General features: G+C 39.1%; 1 protein-coding gene across 1 annotated transcript; it reads left to right on the top strand.

The window, feature by feature from the left end:
• Positions 1 to 4,216: 4,216 nt before the first annotated feature.
• On the top strand, positions 4,217 to 15,533 carry artn (artemin; the record flags this gene model as incomplete). The annotated part of the gene is made up of 4 exons (XM_079460053.1): positions 4,217 to 4,247; positions 11,213 to 11,283; positions 11,855 to 12,032; positions 15,109 to 15,533. The coding sequence occupies 4 exons, from the start codon at positions 4,217 to 4,219 to the stop codon at positions 15,531 to 15,533; spliced, it is 705 nt and encodes a 234-aa protein (XP_079316179.1).
• Positions 15,534 to 15,821: the final 288 nt, after the last annotated feature.

Below are 15,821 nucleotides of genomic sequence, written 5' to 3'. Positions count from 1 at the left end.
GGAAAATCAAATCAAATGAAGGATAAAATAAAATGAAAGTAAAAAATATTACATTAAAAATGATACCAAAATGTAATGTTAAAAAGATTTGCCTTTAAGTCATGTATTCCTTATTTCCTACTTTTACATTTATTTATATTTTAAATTTTGTTTGGTCAAAATTACTTTTTCCGTCACACTAAGGTTCTGTTTTTTTTATGGAACCACACAAAGAACATTTTAGAAACCTTTCTTTAATAGTACGGCTAGTCAAGTACAGCTAATGGACCATTTTCACAATTCAAATGCTGCCTACATGAGCTTTAAAACTAATACAGTTGTTATGTGGACTTCACATTATATATTTAAGGCGAGGCGATCTCTGTATATTTCCCGCTGGGACATTTGCGGGCAATCCGGACCAATATCCCGCACCGATGCCCCTGTTTCAAAACAAGTCTTTTTGTTTTTCACAGAACTAAGAAAGTTTAACAGAGATGGAGCAACCTAAGGGTTGAACTGTGGCTTCATCCTTCCATACATTCTGGTTCCTGGATGTTATACATCCAAACAGATTTTCATTGAATGCTCTCTATCCATCTACACCCTGCCACTCACTTCCAGACTAGAAAGGATCTGCTGTGGAAGATGTGAGAAGATAAAGGTAAAGTTTGAGGCCCTTCTGGGAGGCCAAGCGTTCCGATACATTCGACTGTTTACTTCGCTGTCAAGCATCCTGTCTATGTGTTGGTACATTCTCTGGCTGAACGGACTAAATATAAACTCCAGCTTTGTTTGCTATAATGTGTTAGTTTACATTCTGGTTTGAAGAGGCCAGCATGTACTACCCTCCATGCTTTGAATTTTTCACAAGTGCTTTACATTTGATTGGACGGTTTTGTATCTCGACGACATTTGTGTTTTCTTCAGAACCTGTATCAAAACTACATTGTGGTTAAACTACAACGACGAATATTGTCTAGAGCACAGAATCCTATTTTTAGAATTCAATTTTCGTGGCCAAAATAATTTATAATAATTTCATAAAAAACAATGTCAGCAGTCAAATTTTGTGTTCTTTTTGTGGCCAATAAATCACACTCAGAATACACAAAGTTTATTGTCAATAGCGGTACCCTGTGATACCCCGTATCAGTCCGTGCTATTGTTTATAATAAAAAGGAATGCGTTAGAAATATGATTAATGCTTGTAGTTTTTATTGACCTATGAAATTCCAAGGCCACCTGAAAATTCTTTACCAGCTTGACCATAAAGTTTGTTCACGAAGCCTCGAGGGTAGATGCAGACCGACCGTGACCACCCGCTCTGCTGTCAAGGTGGTACATTCAGGGCTCAAGAGGTCAGCGTCTGATGAACGCAGTCTTGTGTCCGGTTCTGCTTAGGTTGTTCCTCACAATAGTTAGAGTAGATCTCAGTGGGACATCAGGGTCTCACCAGGAGAGAAGGACTTAGGCTAAAGGTCATGCTTTGGGGTCACGATCATACTCGCTCCGTCGAGTCTTACAGGTAGCAGTACGGTGTTGAACACTTGAGTTCGCAAACGCCACTCGCGAGTGCCCATCTGCATCATAAAATAACAAATGGAACACCCGACAACCTCACCGACTTCAAGATTGATGATGTTGTTCATCAAATGCAATTTCACACTGGCTCAAGCGCAGCATATCTCATATGTTATTTGTTTCCCTCTGCCATTTATTAATGTTAATTAGTTTCTCATTGCCCTGATTGCATATCAAGTCACAGGGGTGTAAAATTCTGGCTCTGAATGTTGGCACACTTCGTCCGAGGCTAAACAAAATATACCAAATTCGAGCGCTTTCTCGTGGAAAAACAGCAAGCCCTTTGTTTTAATTAGTTTGACGTTATCCAGACGTGACGTTTTTTTCTTCAGGAGAGCTTTGTGTAGCCGGTACTCGAAGCATGCGGTCTGGCTTCCTGAGTGAACTTCATCACATCTGTAAGAACGCAGGTCAGCCTCGACTCAGATCACACTACAGGGACCGGGTTTCACTCACACTGTGAGATGTTACAAGCTAAGGGCTTTGTTTTCGCAGCTGAACGACGTATCCCTGAATATATATCACTCTGACAGAAGCTGACTGGAGTCTAAATGAGCACTGAAATAAAATCATATTCACCATTTGTCCATTTTTAAAGGTCACGATCTGTTACACGGCCAAAGACTGCATCCGAAACGATGTCTGAAAGCGTTTAAGAGCAATTTGAGTCGCTGTGTTATTCTTCAAAATAAATAAACAAAATTAGATCAGACAACAATTAAAGATATAACACTTCTTACTGGGGGTGTCTTTGTGTTTGGTGGGGTGCCAGGTAGGCTCTGCTTGTTTTTCTAAAGCTGTGTGTGTTTTGTGTGCATTACAAGAATGCCAACTGTTAGACGCTCTTTGTTGGCTCCATCTTAAGAAAATGTCTGTCCGTCTGTCTGTGTTCAGGCTCCTGGCCGTCTCCGGCTTCGAAACCGTTGCCAAAGTCGGAAGCCCAGGACAAATTAGTCGTAAGTGGTTCTTCAGTCTGACTGTCAGTCATTAATGATTTTCTTCCGTTCATTTTGCTTTGCATCTAAATGTCATTTGTTTTTTTAGAAATGTTTACTCCATCATCTATTTTAGGATCTTGCAGGGCTTTGAAGAAACAAACGCATGAATTCTGAAGATCGTTTACTCATCATCATACTCTGTATGACTTTCTTTCCTCTCCAGAACACAAAAGAAGATATTTTGAAAAGCGTTCGTAACCAAACAACATATTTTGAAAATGTGAACCAAGCTTTCTTGTCGAAAGTAATGTACTGTGTATTTTTATTACAGAGACTCTTGGCCCATTCTTGTTCTTTGGCACAGAGTGCGGTAGTTCTCCCCTTCTAGGTTGTGAACCTTTGGACAGGTGCTGAGATATTTTAGCCATTCTTTAAAACTCTTACGTGCATTTTCAATACACCAGGTCAAGCTTCGCCTTCATGTCTTAAAGTGGCAAAAAAATCCACACTTGAATCTGTTTCAGGTGGCTTAAAACAGAACGAATCTATTTTGATATTCCTCAATATTGTGGGAATTTTTGTAAGAACATCTTGCCAACCCTGAATGTGTTGTGTGTTTACCTGTCAGTTAATTCATTAGTCAGAATTCGAGCGCCGATATCTTCAATGCTGATTTCTCGCGGGGAAATGAAATATTGTTTCACGTATTCGCAGATAAGAAAGCTGTTTATTGTGCCAGAACATAAACCTTTCAGACACACGGTGTTGCCTCTTGACCCTTGGCATCAACACATTTCATTCGGTTAATTTTAATGTTCTCTCTTGCAGTCCTTAAACCGAGAACTGTTCAGAACTTGCGGTGTTTCATTCCCAGGGAACACACATACTGATAAAATGTATTCCTTTAATGAACTGTGGATGAAAGTGTCTGCCAAGTGCATAAATGCAGTGTTTATTTGTATACAAGAATGAACCAATTCATATTTGCTGAACGTAATGATTGTTTAAACATTGCAATCCGTGTCATTTTATAATTAAGGCTATTAACATGAATGATTTTGTTATAAATGTTGTTTCCCATTTCGATCAGGCCCTTTATAACCATTATATTTAATGAAGTGGTTTGTAAGGGCTTTTGTTGAACATGCCGCAGTCAACCAGGTGAGCGCGTTACCTGATCTCGCGCCTTTCACAAGCGAGCGCAACGCAGTTATCCGGAGACGCAACGCGTCCAAGCAACACCTATCAGTGAGGGAGCCAGCGCGTCGCGTCTAAATATTAGATGTAATTTTACGTCGGCCTCCATTGTCGTCCAATAAGACCGCTCCGTTTTATTCAACCATGCGCGACGCGCTGCTTGCGTAGTGGACCGCAATGTGAAGCGTCGCGTCGCTCTCAGTGTATCATGTGATATGGGCTGGAATTTGACGCCTCGGGGTTTGAAAACTCTCGTGTGTTTATGGGACTTGATGTCGGCGCACAGGCTCCCGTGTCTCTAGAGGAAACGCGTCTGATCTCGCGTTGAGACGCGTCTTTGTCAGTCCAGTCTCTGGTCTCTCCGGACGCGCGTTTAATGCGATGAACCGCGGATGTTCAGAATTATGAATTATCATTACAGGATAGAGAAGAAAGGAAACGTTTTAAGGAATACTTTTCCATTATCTGTGGATTATTTTCACTTGTCAGTTTCTTCCTAATTTATTCCACTCAAATCCATGACAGGAGAGGTCGACCAGGACAGAAAAGGTGAGCTTAATCTTTATTTCTCAAGTTATATATTGAATTTTGAATCGAATATGTAAGTCAGCAAAAGTTTGCGCATTCGAGCATTTTTGACAACAAAATGTATAAATTTATTTACATTTAGTCATTCAGCAGAAAGCGATTTACAAAGAGTTCAGGGAGCAATAAGCGATATACATTTATGTTCCTGGAAGCTATTAAAACAATATTATTGTTAGTACTTTGGTTTCTCAAAATGTTATTTTACTGCGTGTTTTTATTCTTAAATATGCCAGCACCGAGAATTATTGATTTGTTTCATGTTGTTTAATGGCTTTGATATCCAAATATATTTCAAATATAACAATAATTTTACAACAGTAGGAGTTGTACATCCAAACCCATCATGTTTCTGGTATTCATATTTCAATAACCTCACATGTGGAAATATGTCCTCAGAAGGCTTTTGATTTTGTATAAACATGTATAACATGATACCTGTAATGATGCTCTAATCCTAACATGGGATGATTATCAAGTTATATATATCGTATGTCTTATTTAATGTAAGATGTGTCTAATATAATTGATTATAAAACTGACGGTATCTTGAAAGAACTGTTTCCATCTGAAGAGAATGAAGTCTGGAAATAGGAATGTATGAGAGCAGCCTGGGACTGTTTTATCCAGTCTGGAGACTTGTTGTCATTTATCAGGTCTCATATCTCTTCTTGTTCTGCATTAACCGTAGTGCGTGAAGAACAATTTGCACTTTAAGTATACATGTACTGGTTTTAAGTGATGTTTACTCCTGTGTTAAGCACTTCTCATCCTATGAGCTCTGTTCTTCGAAGTATCTTTTATAATCATACATGTATGTATAGGTTCACAAACCCCATATCTGTAGCTTGCGTTTATGTAAGTTGGTAAGCAATATTATTATTATTATTTGTATGTATCGTGGCAGGTAATATTGCATTTCAACATCATGTTCCCAACACTTCCAGCCAGACTGCCCGCTACTCCCTGATGACTAACTTTAAACCTGGGATCGTTATTATCGATGGCATGGTTTAGTTTGATTATAATGGCATGGTTTAGTTGGACAAGCATGTGGAATGGTTTTCTCTCAAGTTATTTGTTATGTCGTGTTCAAACACTATAGATAGTAATGCTGAGTCACTGCTTTGTTCTTTATGTGAATTTATAGTCACATGATATGCTATACGGATACATTAAAGGTTTGATAGGGTTTCGTGTCTAATCGCAGACTGTTTGTGTTCTCACTGTAGTTAATGATTTGACAGTTTCATTGTGAAGAGGCTTTAATGTTGCGCGTGTCACTGCTGTTATGATAGATTGAGTGTTCTGGCAAATGCTGGATCACACCTCATTTAAAAGACTCTACTGTAAGGTGCCCAGCCTCTACAGTTATACTCAACTGAAAACTCTTTATCACTTTTAATCACGGTGCGTATGTTTTTGGAGTTTCCACCGGCTAGCTGTCTTCTTTAATATTTAAAGGTGGATCTCACCTGCCAGGTGGATTTCAGATGGTTGAGAATGCAGAAGGCAGCACCAGAATTATTTATCATAAAGTTAAGCAAAGAAAATTCTTAAGTTCACACTTTGCAATTTATTAATATTTTAATATTGTCAGGCCAACAATGCAATGTACATTTAAAAAAAAGTATAAACACTACAGTGTGCTTTATTACACTACATAAAGAGAACACGTGAAAAAACTGTAAATATGAGTAGCATCAATATGATTAAAATGTACAAATTTCTGTCATCATTTGCTGATCCATTTGTCATTTTAAACCTGTTTGACTTTCTTCTGCAGAACACGAAATAAGATATAAGCATTTTAAAGAATGTTGGTAACCGAACCCATTCACTTCTATTGGATATACACAAAACCAATGCAAGTCAATGGGTAGCAAAATATCCTCTTTAAAACATTTTTTGTGCGCGAACTATCTTTTAAATCCTGATGAAGCACAACAAGTGTTGGGTTCATGAGTCTGTGTGCAGTTCCGTGAGTATGGGGCAGTCACACGGGACACAGCAGCTCTGTGGTGTTGGTAAGAGTTATGAGCCGCAGTCACCGTGTGGCAGTCTAACCGCTGGATAATTTATTACACACTCCGCTAATGAACAGCCTAGTTCTGCGATAATGAGAAACACCTTCTCTGGGGTCAGAGTGGGGAAGAGGGACACTAGAGCTCACGCAAACACACAATTCCTGTTGCTAAAGTGAAATACTTCAGTCTTTAATAACGGGACGTTTGACTAGACACTGTCTTTGGCCAAAAAAACAAGACAAAGAGACACATCTGAGCTTTTACATTTTCCTCTGGACTGTAAAGGTGTTGAGCCCCATCCTGTTGTGTAAAAGTTTTATGCGGCATTGATAATTCATCAGCTGGACGGATAAACACACAAGAAACTGCAGTCAGAGACAAACAAACAGATCTGTTCTTTTGCAAGGCATTAAATAAGCAAAATAATAGAGGAATGGCTTCGGAGCTTTGAGGAATCATGTTGTTTTGCTTAGAGACTGTAAATGCATGTGGGTCAGGAGTTGCAAAGACAGAATTTTGGAATGTACAAGAATGGCATCAGAGTAAACAAATACAAATCTATTTCTCTCTGTCCTCACCTTTTTCTCTTTACGTCTTTTCTATTCCTAATAACCAACTGCACCCATCCTGGTTTTTCCATGCTGTGAGTGTGAGAGCGGATACGTCTTGCCCCCATTTTACCAACCGACAGCTCAGACCACACGGACGAAGACACATGCGCTTAAGCACACTGGATTTTATAAGCTGTTATTGATTCATCATATCAACGAGACAGGTCATTTATCCTAATGGACCAGACAGATGTGTGTATCTGTGTGTGCGGCAGAGAAATAAGATGAACGATGGATGGATGTGTGTGTGTGTGTGTGTGTGTTTGAGGGGGGTTCACAGCTGGACATCTGGTTCTGCACTGTCACGCTACACAGAAGTCTCTCGGTGCTGAATCCAAACAGACGCCTCTTCGTTTTGCAGACACAGAGAAAATGTTTAAAGACTGTCAAAATGCTCCTCCATAGCAGCTCATCATTCTTAGACCTGTTAGGAAATGTGTCCACCTCTGATCAGCTCTCCGTTTCACTCATTCACAACAGTAGGCCGATATTATGCACAAAATAGTAAATTTGTTTGGTTACGTAAATCCTGCGCAACACAAATATAAAAATAAGAACGATTGTAAGATCACAAACTGAAATCTACCATGATGCTTGAGCTTCTCACAGGGCGGACTTCCCTTTTCAGAGCTGCAGTGATTTTCTTCTTCACTGGCGGATATCGAGGTGATTTTTTTTTTTTGTGGATGGATGAACTTTGTTCACACACTAGCAGAGTATCAACAGGTGTATTTTATCTCATTGATTCTCAGTAACTCAAAAAGCAGAAAGTCAAACAGTGAGTCTTCACTTTGCACTTCATTTCTATTAAATGAGTCTACATTCTATTGGCATGTTTAGTGTTTTACTGTTTGTACTCGGGTGTAAAATTCAAGGTGAGTGCTTTATTTGCTGTGTGATTTCTACTACAGACACTTTCATTGAAAAAATCTGATGGTTTGCTGGAGTGATACACAGTGGTGTCTCTCTGTGTCTGTAATTTACGATCAGAAGCGATCATATCAGTTTCACACTTTCACGTACATTTTCTCTCTGGTCTGTCTTAATGATGCTGTCTTAGGCTTCTTATCGTTTGGTTTTCACGATTTATTTTTGAAATATTCTTGAGTCAAAAACTTCAATGGCTTATAACTTGTTTTGACAACGGTTCGCAGTCGTTTCTCAACTTTAAATGATCTGACGCTTATTTACTTCTTTTGATCTCCTGTAGGCGGGTTTGTGATTTGCTGCTTGTCAGTTTTTGGTCAACCTTGTACAAATCAAATTGTGCTTAAAAATCTTTAGGGTCTTAAACTTATACACGTCAAAAAAGTTAATGAAATATCAAAACAAATCCAAGAATTTTCCTCAGAATTAACTTAAGGCTTCTTTTCAGAGACATTTTGCAATGAAACTTTGTCTCAGATTTGTCCCAGTTATTTAAAGTGGATACACGAGTTCCCAAATGTTCTATTGTCTCATCATTTAAACTACACTTTTCATGTTGTTTTCCTAAAATATGGTTGTGTTGGCATTCCTTCAAAATACCTCTTATGCAATGCAATGACACTTTTACATGTTTAAAGAGTCAACAAACCTGAACCACTGTATATATAGAGTGGCTTTAACCTAATGGATAAACATAATGATTTGAAATATAAGTAGTTTGGAGCTGAATGTTATCAGTAACAAAGTGGAAATGTCACTTTATTTCCTAAAGTGACAGCGAGTATTATGTAGATAACTCTTACACTCAACATTATGTCTCTGTGGACTTGTTTAGATATTCTCCCGGCACCCAACGTGCTGGACCGTGGGAGATTATTTATAGAAAAGTTGTATTTATATTATTTATAGCATACAGTGCTGTAAGGTTGATATTTATGTCTGCAGATAAAACATTACACTGTGTTAGTTTTGTGGTTTTTATAGGGAAACAAGAAATCTTAGATTAGTCTGTGAATTTTGCAAGGCCCACAAAAATGCGTATTTCAACTTTTTGTTTTGATTTTGACAGAGTTGCTGAGTGTTCTGGGCAGTTGCTAAGATGTTGTGAATGGTTGCAAGGGTGTTTGATTGGCATTTGATTCATGTCCCTTTAATGTTTGTTTTGAGTGGTTGTCAGGGTGTTGCTATGCAGTTGCTGAGGTGTTTTTGGTGTGTTTTAGTTAGTTCTAATGTGATAGCAATTCAATTTAAATTGTAACAACATACTGGTATTGTCAATAACCGTGAAGTTAAAAACATTGTGTTGAAAGTCCAGTTCTTTGGTAAAAAAGCAAAAATGCGATGACATCTTTGTCCTGGTAGAGCTACTGTAGTGCTTTGAAAATGAGGGGTGGAGTGATTTGCATCCTTACTGCTATGTGCAGGGCTGGATTAAGAATACGTTTACATATCTCGGAAAAGTTTTTCCTTTGTGTTTTTGAAAAGTTTCACGTACACATGACAGCGCTATCAAAACGATCTGAATTCTTGCGCATGCAGACAGTCTGAACGTGTAATACGCATGCATGTGACGTCATCGTTTTGGGGAAAACGCCGCCTTCAGAGTTTACATGGAAATGATAATGGCGTAGTTTTCAAAAACTTGTACATTGACACCCGTTTTCAGAAGTTTGCGTATTCAGTCCACCAAAATGCCGTTTTCGTGTACACGAACAGGCAAAACGCACAAAAAGTTTTCAGTTGAAACCCGTCTTGTGTAAACGGCCTGTAAGAACACATTGGACCCTGGGACTCCAAGATCCCCCTTCATCTTATTGCCACACCACAGTGTCTTCTACAGTGTTTAATACATTTTATTGCTTTTATTATTATATTTAATTTTCTAATGTTCTACTATTTGAATTTCATATTAATTTATCATATTTAATTTTCTAATGATTTTATAAAATTTGTAATTTAATTTTACATTTAATACTAATATTTAATTTCTATTTTATACAAGCACAAGTTGGCATACTAAACTTTCCAGGGAATTAAAAATGAACGCAAACAAGACTGAAGAAAATATTACTTTGGGAAGGAGTGCTCTTTGTTAATGATCAGATGTGTTGTCTGATGTAAGAGCCGTCGCCATTATTTCACTGTGCACCGGACAGTCATTCTCATTTAAATGGGCAAAATATACATTCATAAAACCCTTGCTTTCTAACTTGTATATAAGAACGATTACTTACTGCTGCTAAACACCTTCAACATGTAAAGCACTTTGATCTGCGGCGGTGGTTGATGCTAAATGTGTTTTGCCGCTTCACTCGGGAATTTCCTTCGGGCACAGATGCTTTGTCCGAAAGTGAACTGAAGTAGTTAGTTAGTTTTGGAATTTAAGCTGTAAGAATAGCCTCAAGTTTTACCCTTGCAACTTTGCTTCTCCTTTTTGCGCACCACTATCACTTTTTCGAACACCAGCGAGCCAAGCAGAATATTTCATATTCTCGATATGCGAAAGAATAACGCAAAGAGGCATTCCCCAATGTGATGGCACAAATTGTAAAGTGATTTTCATTGGACGGTGAATCAAATCAGTTTCACTGAATTAAATCACATCCAGTAGTTTCTTGTTGTTTTATAATCAACTACCTATATGAATTGCCAATCAATGATGTTAGGACAAGCTCCCATTTCCTCCAGCCGAACAAGGCCCCCCTCCTTCCACAGGCCCTTGGGGCTTCAGCCCCACCTAGCCCTTATGTTAATCCGCCCCTGCTTCAGAGGTGTATAAAGAGCTTTCATAATGAAGCGTTATGCTTTTCTTACCTCAGAATGAGTTATTTCTATCTACATACACCACGGGCCCCCATACATGGAATTCACCATGTTGTTTCTACAGTAGCCCTAAACGGACAAACTGCTCTACACATCGCATTTTGTAAATAGGTTATCTCCTTTGGCAAAAATTTCACTCACTAGACCATTAATTCTATAAGTATCGAAATATGGAAAACTATTCAGCACCCGTTCAAATTTTAGTCTTAAGAGCGGTTACAAACTCTTTCTCTCTGCCTTACACTCGTATTTTGAGTGTGATTCATTGACCATATAACAGACAGTTATTCAGTTCTGGTCAGTTCTGGTCCTGGATTCTGATTGGTTGAGCCTCATTCTAAGCCGTTATAAAATACCCCAATTATAACTGCTTACCGCTCCGGGGATCTAGGCTCTCCGCTTTGCGTCTTCCTATATTATTCAGAGGTGTTTTTCAAGTGTAAATTTGTCATGTTTTCCAGTCAAATTATAATAGCAACCTTAAAACAAGATGAAATGATGCTTTAAAAATACATTTAAGACAGATGTTTTTCTTCTCTAGATGCCAAAGGCTGGAGAAATCCTGAGAGTTCCATGGCAACGCCTGCCCGATGTGACCTGAGAAACTGGGAGGTGAACATTCCTCTTATCATTTACAATGCCATCCCATAAACACTGTCTGACAAAACATCTCTATCCTGGTTTGGTTTTGGGTCGTCTGTCCTGCATTACCTAGTGTGTCAGACCCAAGTCGGTTTGGACTTTTTTAGGACTCGGTTTTAGGTCTGCTTCGTCTGTTCTTTTCAGCCAGACACTCATTCATTAAAGTCAAGCTGAACTATTTAGGCGCCCTGCAGCGGTGTTGGGTGTTAGTTAAGTAATTAAAGAGTTTGAAGTGTTCGCGGGTTGAGATCCTTTACAGCAGGGTGGAGGTCTGCTGAAGTGCAGGTTTGTGGGAGGGAGAGCCGATCGGACATCACGGATCAGTTTAGTTTCTCAAGAGCTCTTTCTAACACACACACACACACACACACACATAGGGTTTATATAACCCAAAATGCAAGGGGCAGGCCAAGACAGAGCACATATTAACCCTCACAGAGGCTAAGACATGCCACCCATCTGTCATTAAAATGATATATTGTTTTGACATGTGCTCTTTTATCTTTGAGTAATTTCGATTTCTTTTTTTTTGTTCTTGTAGGTGATGCTGTTGATATTTGTATGTCTTATGTGTCTGGCTGATGGACATTTTCTGCAGAAGGGGACAGAAGAGCTTCACCCTGGCATGCTGAGAGCCTCTTCAACACCTTCAGATCGTCCCAGACACCAACAGAATCCGGATCGGTGGCAGAGCGATGCACCCTGGGCCGGACTGCAGGGTCAGTACCTCATACATCAAATACTGTATAAAAGGACCGGGGTTAGTTTCCAACGTGACTTTTTGAAAACTTCTAACATTGATCCTTTTACAGCCTTTTTGTCCAGGAATACATAAGTATTTCAATTTAGACTTTGTAATGAAAAGCTCATAGTTGTTGGGAAGAATCCTTGTGACGACAATTGACAACTGTGTTTATCTTCAGTTATTGAGACACATCTAGCTTTGACGCTGTTATAAACCGTGTTATTAAATATGGAGACTTTTCTTCTGTACCCACAGTAAAACTAACACATCAACAACACTTGGTGATAAATGCGAGTAATTTGTAAATTATATGTTGTCATGAAGTGTGTAGCAAGGGCCGTGTAGCAAATCATCGACAGTAGATACATAAATCAAGAAGTCTGTTGAATTCAACGTCTGAGATCTTTAGAAGAAATTTGGTAATAATAACACCCAGAGAGAATTTGCATGGCTTAGATGCTGCTCTTACATAGATCGGGAGATTTGATGGAGTTGTCAGTAGTTTTAAAGGGCAACTTTGTCTCAGATGTTTCACTTAAAATTGGTTAAGAGAAATTAAAATAGATACAAATCAGATAATTGTTCAAATACATTAAGAGTGTGGAGCTGTAAATTGAATGTAGATTATATAGTTAGAATTATCTGGATTGATGTGAAATGCTTAAATTCATAATAAAATCATAATATAAAAAAATAGTTTGATGGCAGACTTGGCTCAGATCTGATCTAAAAAAAGTCCTTAAAATCTTAAACGTACATTTTTATGCAGATTTTTCATTACATTCTTCGACTTCAGGGTGAAATGTGACCCGCGCGTGTTTTTGTGGTAATCATCCTAAAGTCTTTATTCATGTAGAAACTCGTTGTCTGTTGAAATGTGAGATGATGCTATTATGATATTCCTGAGATTCTGTGCTGTTATCTCACAGTGACAGCTGTCATCTTGTTTCCCGTCTGTCAAGCTTCTCATGTTAATATAATCCTCAAAAAACGTAATTGAATGCGAACACATGTGGTCAACTTTCATAATGGAGGGCTCAATCCTAAAAGTTAATGTGAGCTCTGAGTCCCCTCCTGACTTATAAGATGTACTAGAGATTTAAAGTGGAGTTGGGATGGAGGACGCTGATTTCATCTATGAGTTTGATGGTTGATTGTTTTTCTTCTGTCAACATTGAATGCTGTCATCTTTAACTATTTTTTTTATTGAAAAGGAATTGGATGAGATTTGTAAGATTGATTAATGCTTCTAAGCAGGAGTAATTGTTTTAGAATAGTAATAGTTGGAGTCATGTTTGAAGTTTTGCAACAGCAGTCATATTTTACAGCGAGCAGGTGTCTTCGGTCTTCACCTCTCAATGTGTCAAATTATGATCTGTTTTATCTGTGTCAATAAATTATCTATTTTAATATACTGGGGTTGGACAAAATAATGTGAACATTAGGGAAATAGATGATATATCTTGATTTATAAGGTGTTGAACCACAGTTTGCCTTTATACAGCTTAGAACCTTCTCGCACTTGACTATTTTCCAGTGGAATGTTGTACTATTCATCCATCAGAACATCTTCGTTTGCTTCAGAGATGTTAGAGCGGAAAACCTGCTCTTCTCATAATTGTGGAAACTGGAACTCTTGAAACATCAAAGAGTCAGGCTGTTAAAGGACCGTTCTCCATTTTAGCGTCATCTAGTGGTGAGGTTGTGATGGCAACCAACTGCTCCCTTTCGAAGCATCACGTACGAAGGCTTTGAGACGATTAGGATGTTGTCACGGTTTTGTTTCTTTCCCATATGAGATAATGTATTTACGAAACACGTTCGTCTGTTTAGGGCTAATGTAGAAACAACATGGCGACATAGCAACAACATTCGATGCTGCAAGAGGATCCGCGGTGTATGAGGATAGAAAAAGTTATTCTAAAGTAATATAAACATAACGCTTCATTATGTAAGGTCTTTATGTACCTCTGAACACATATATAATATTGCATTTCTGTCAATAGAGCTTCCAAAAATTACACACAGGTCCTTTAAGGTCCCACGAGCTTCCAAGATTTCACCAATTATTTATACTAACCACTCCAGAGCAACAATGTTTTGGCAGGCAACCGAGATAATAGATAGTAACAAAAGCTAACGGCAACATTTGTTGTTTACAGTAGCCTAATTAATATTAACGCCTATAACTAATGGCGTTCTTAATATTTTATGTAACGTAACTAATAGTTCTATTAAATTTACTAAATTCGAATAGAGAGACTTCTAAACAATGCACCTTTTTTGTGAAAAAACTGTACACCACGGCCAAGATTGACTAAACAATAGAGCATATTTTATACCAATGTTTCAAACCCACTGCATTTCCTGTTTTCTATCCAGTTCATGCATGCCACAGAATAATCGCAGCATGCTTTTCCTTATCAATTTCATGTCCTACTTCAAATAATCTGAATCTTTTCCGTGCAGGTTTTGACATAGCAAATTGCTCCCTTGGAAGCTAATTATTGCAGTCGTCGCCTGAAGAAAATTGAAAATCGTGTTCTTAGTTTCACCACCAGACTTTAAACAAAACTCCATAAACATGATGTGGCATGTGTGGGGATGCTTTCACTACAGCTCGCTGCTGTTCTGTGAGTTGTACAGTAGTAGCAGTAGCTCTGTGAAGATCAGAAGGAATTTCACACTGTTTTCACTGTTACGCAATCAGCTGTTGAGGTGTAAAGCAGGACCGCTAGTGTTATCACCCTTTTAAATGCCAGTGTTGCATTACAGTGGGCGGATGTGCCTTATGTAGCCTGTGACTATTTTAATGCATCAGAGCAACGTGCCAGCTCTGGACTTCTGTAGAGATGAACATTAAAGGAGTAGGCACACAAAAAATCTTTTTCTCACTATCGTGTCAAATTATTATTGATGTCGACCCTGACACAATAAAAGATTTCCTAAAAAGACAGGCTAAATTGAATTATCGTTTTTGTTTCTCACTGAAGAAAAAACATTTCTTGGTCCTTTCTGCGGTTATTCTCAACGGTTTTGTGTCTCCTCAGAAGCATCTGTGGTAGAAGAGGGCGAGGAACCTCGAGTCCGGTGGCAACGATCCTCTACAAGCATCTCCGACGCGAGAAAATCCCGCAAGGAGCGCAAGGAACGTCGTAACCGGACGCGAGGCCGAAGCAGCCAGGACTGTCGTTTGGAGAGGAAGGAGATGCGTGTGCGTGATCTGGGACTTGGTTACGACTCGGACGAGATCGTCCTGTTTAAGTACTGTATAGGAACGTGCATGAGCGCCCGCAGGAACTATGACCTGGCCCTGAAGGTGCTGACGGATAATGGCAGCGTTCCGAGCCGCAAGGTGAGCACCCAACCCTGCTGCAGACCGACGCGCTTTGAGACCGTCTCGTTCATGGACGCCCAGACCAGCTGGCAGACCATCAAATGGCTTTCAGCAGCCAACTGCAGCTGTGTCGGATGAGACGGCAAAAATGATCCAAAGCTCCTGTATAGAGGGAGAAAATTCCTAGGAGATTTCTTGGAATTCTTCTGCAGAGAAACAGTCTTGCGCTCAAACCGAAGAGCGTTGACAGAAGATTGCAACCACACCAGGTTGATCTGATCTGATATCGTGGGCACAGGAAGCGTCAGAATAAGGGATATCCTGCGGGATAGACGTCACCTCGCTGCCGGTTGTTGGAGACAGTAGAGAAGTTGATTCCTCTGACCTTATATTTCCATGAGGGAGCTGATAAACGTACCAGGAGTC

This window comes from Barbatula barbatula (assembly GCF_947034865.1).
Source record: "Barbatula barbatula genome assembly, chromosome: 7".
NCBI lineage: Eukaryota > Metazoa > Chordata > Actinopteri > Cypriniformes > Nemacheilidae > Barbatula > Barbatula barbatula.
Note: the sequence above shows the minus strand (reverse complement) of the source record. Positions and strands in the feature narration are given on the sequence as shown.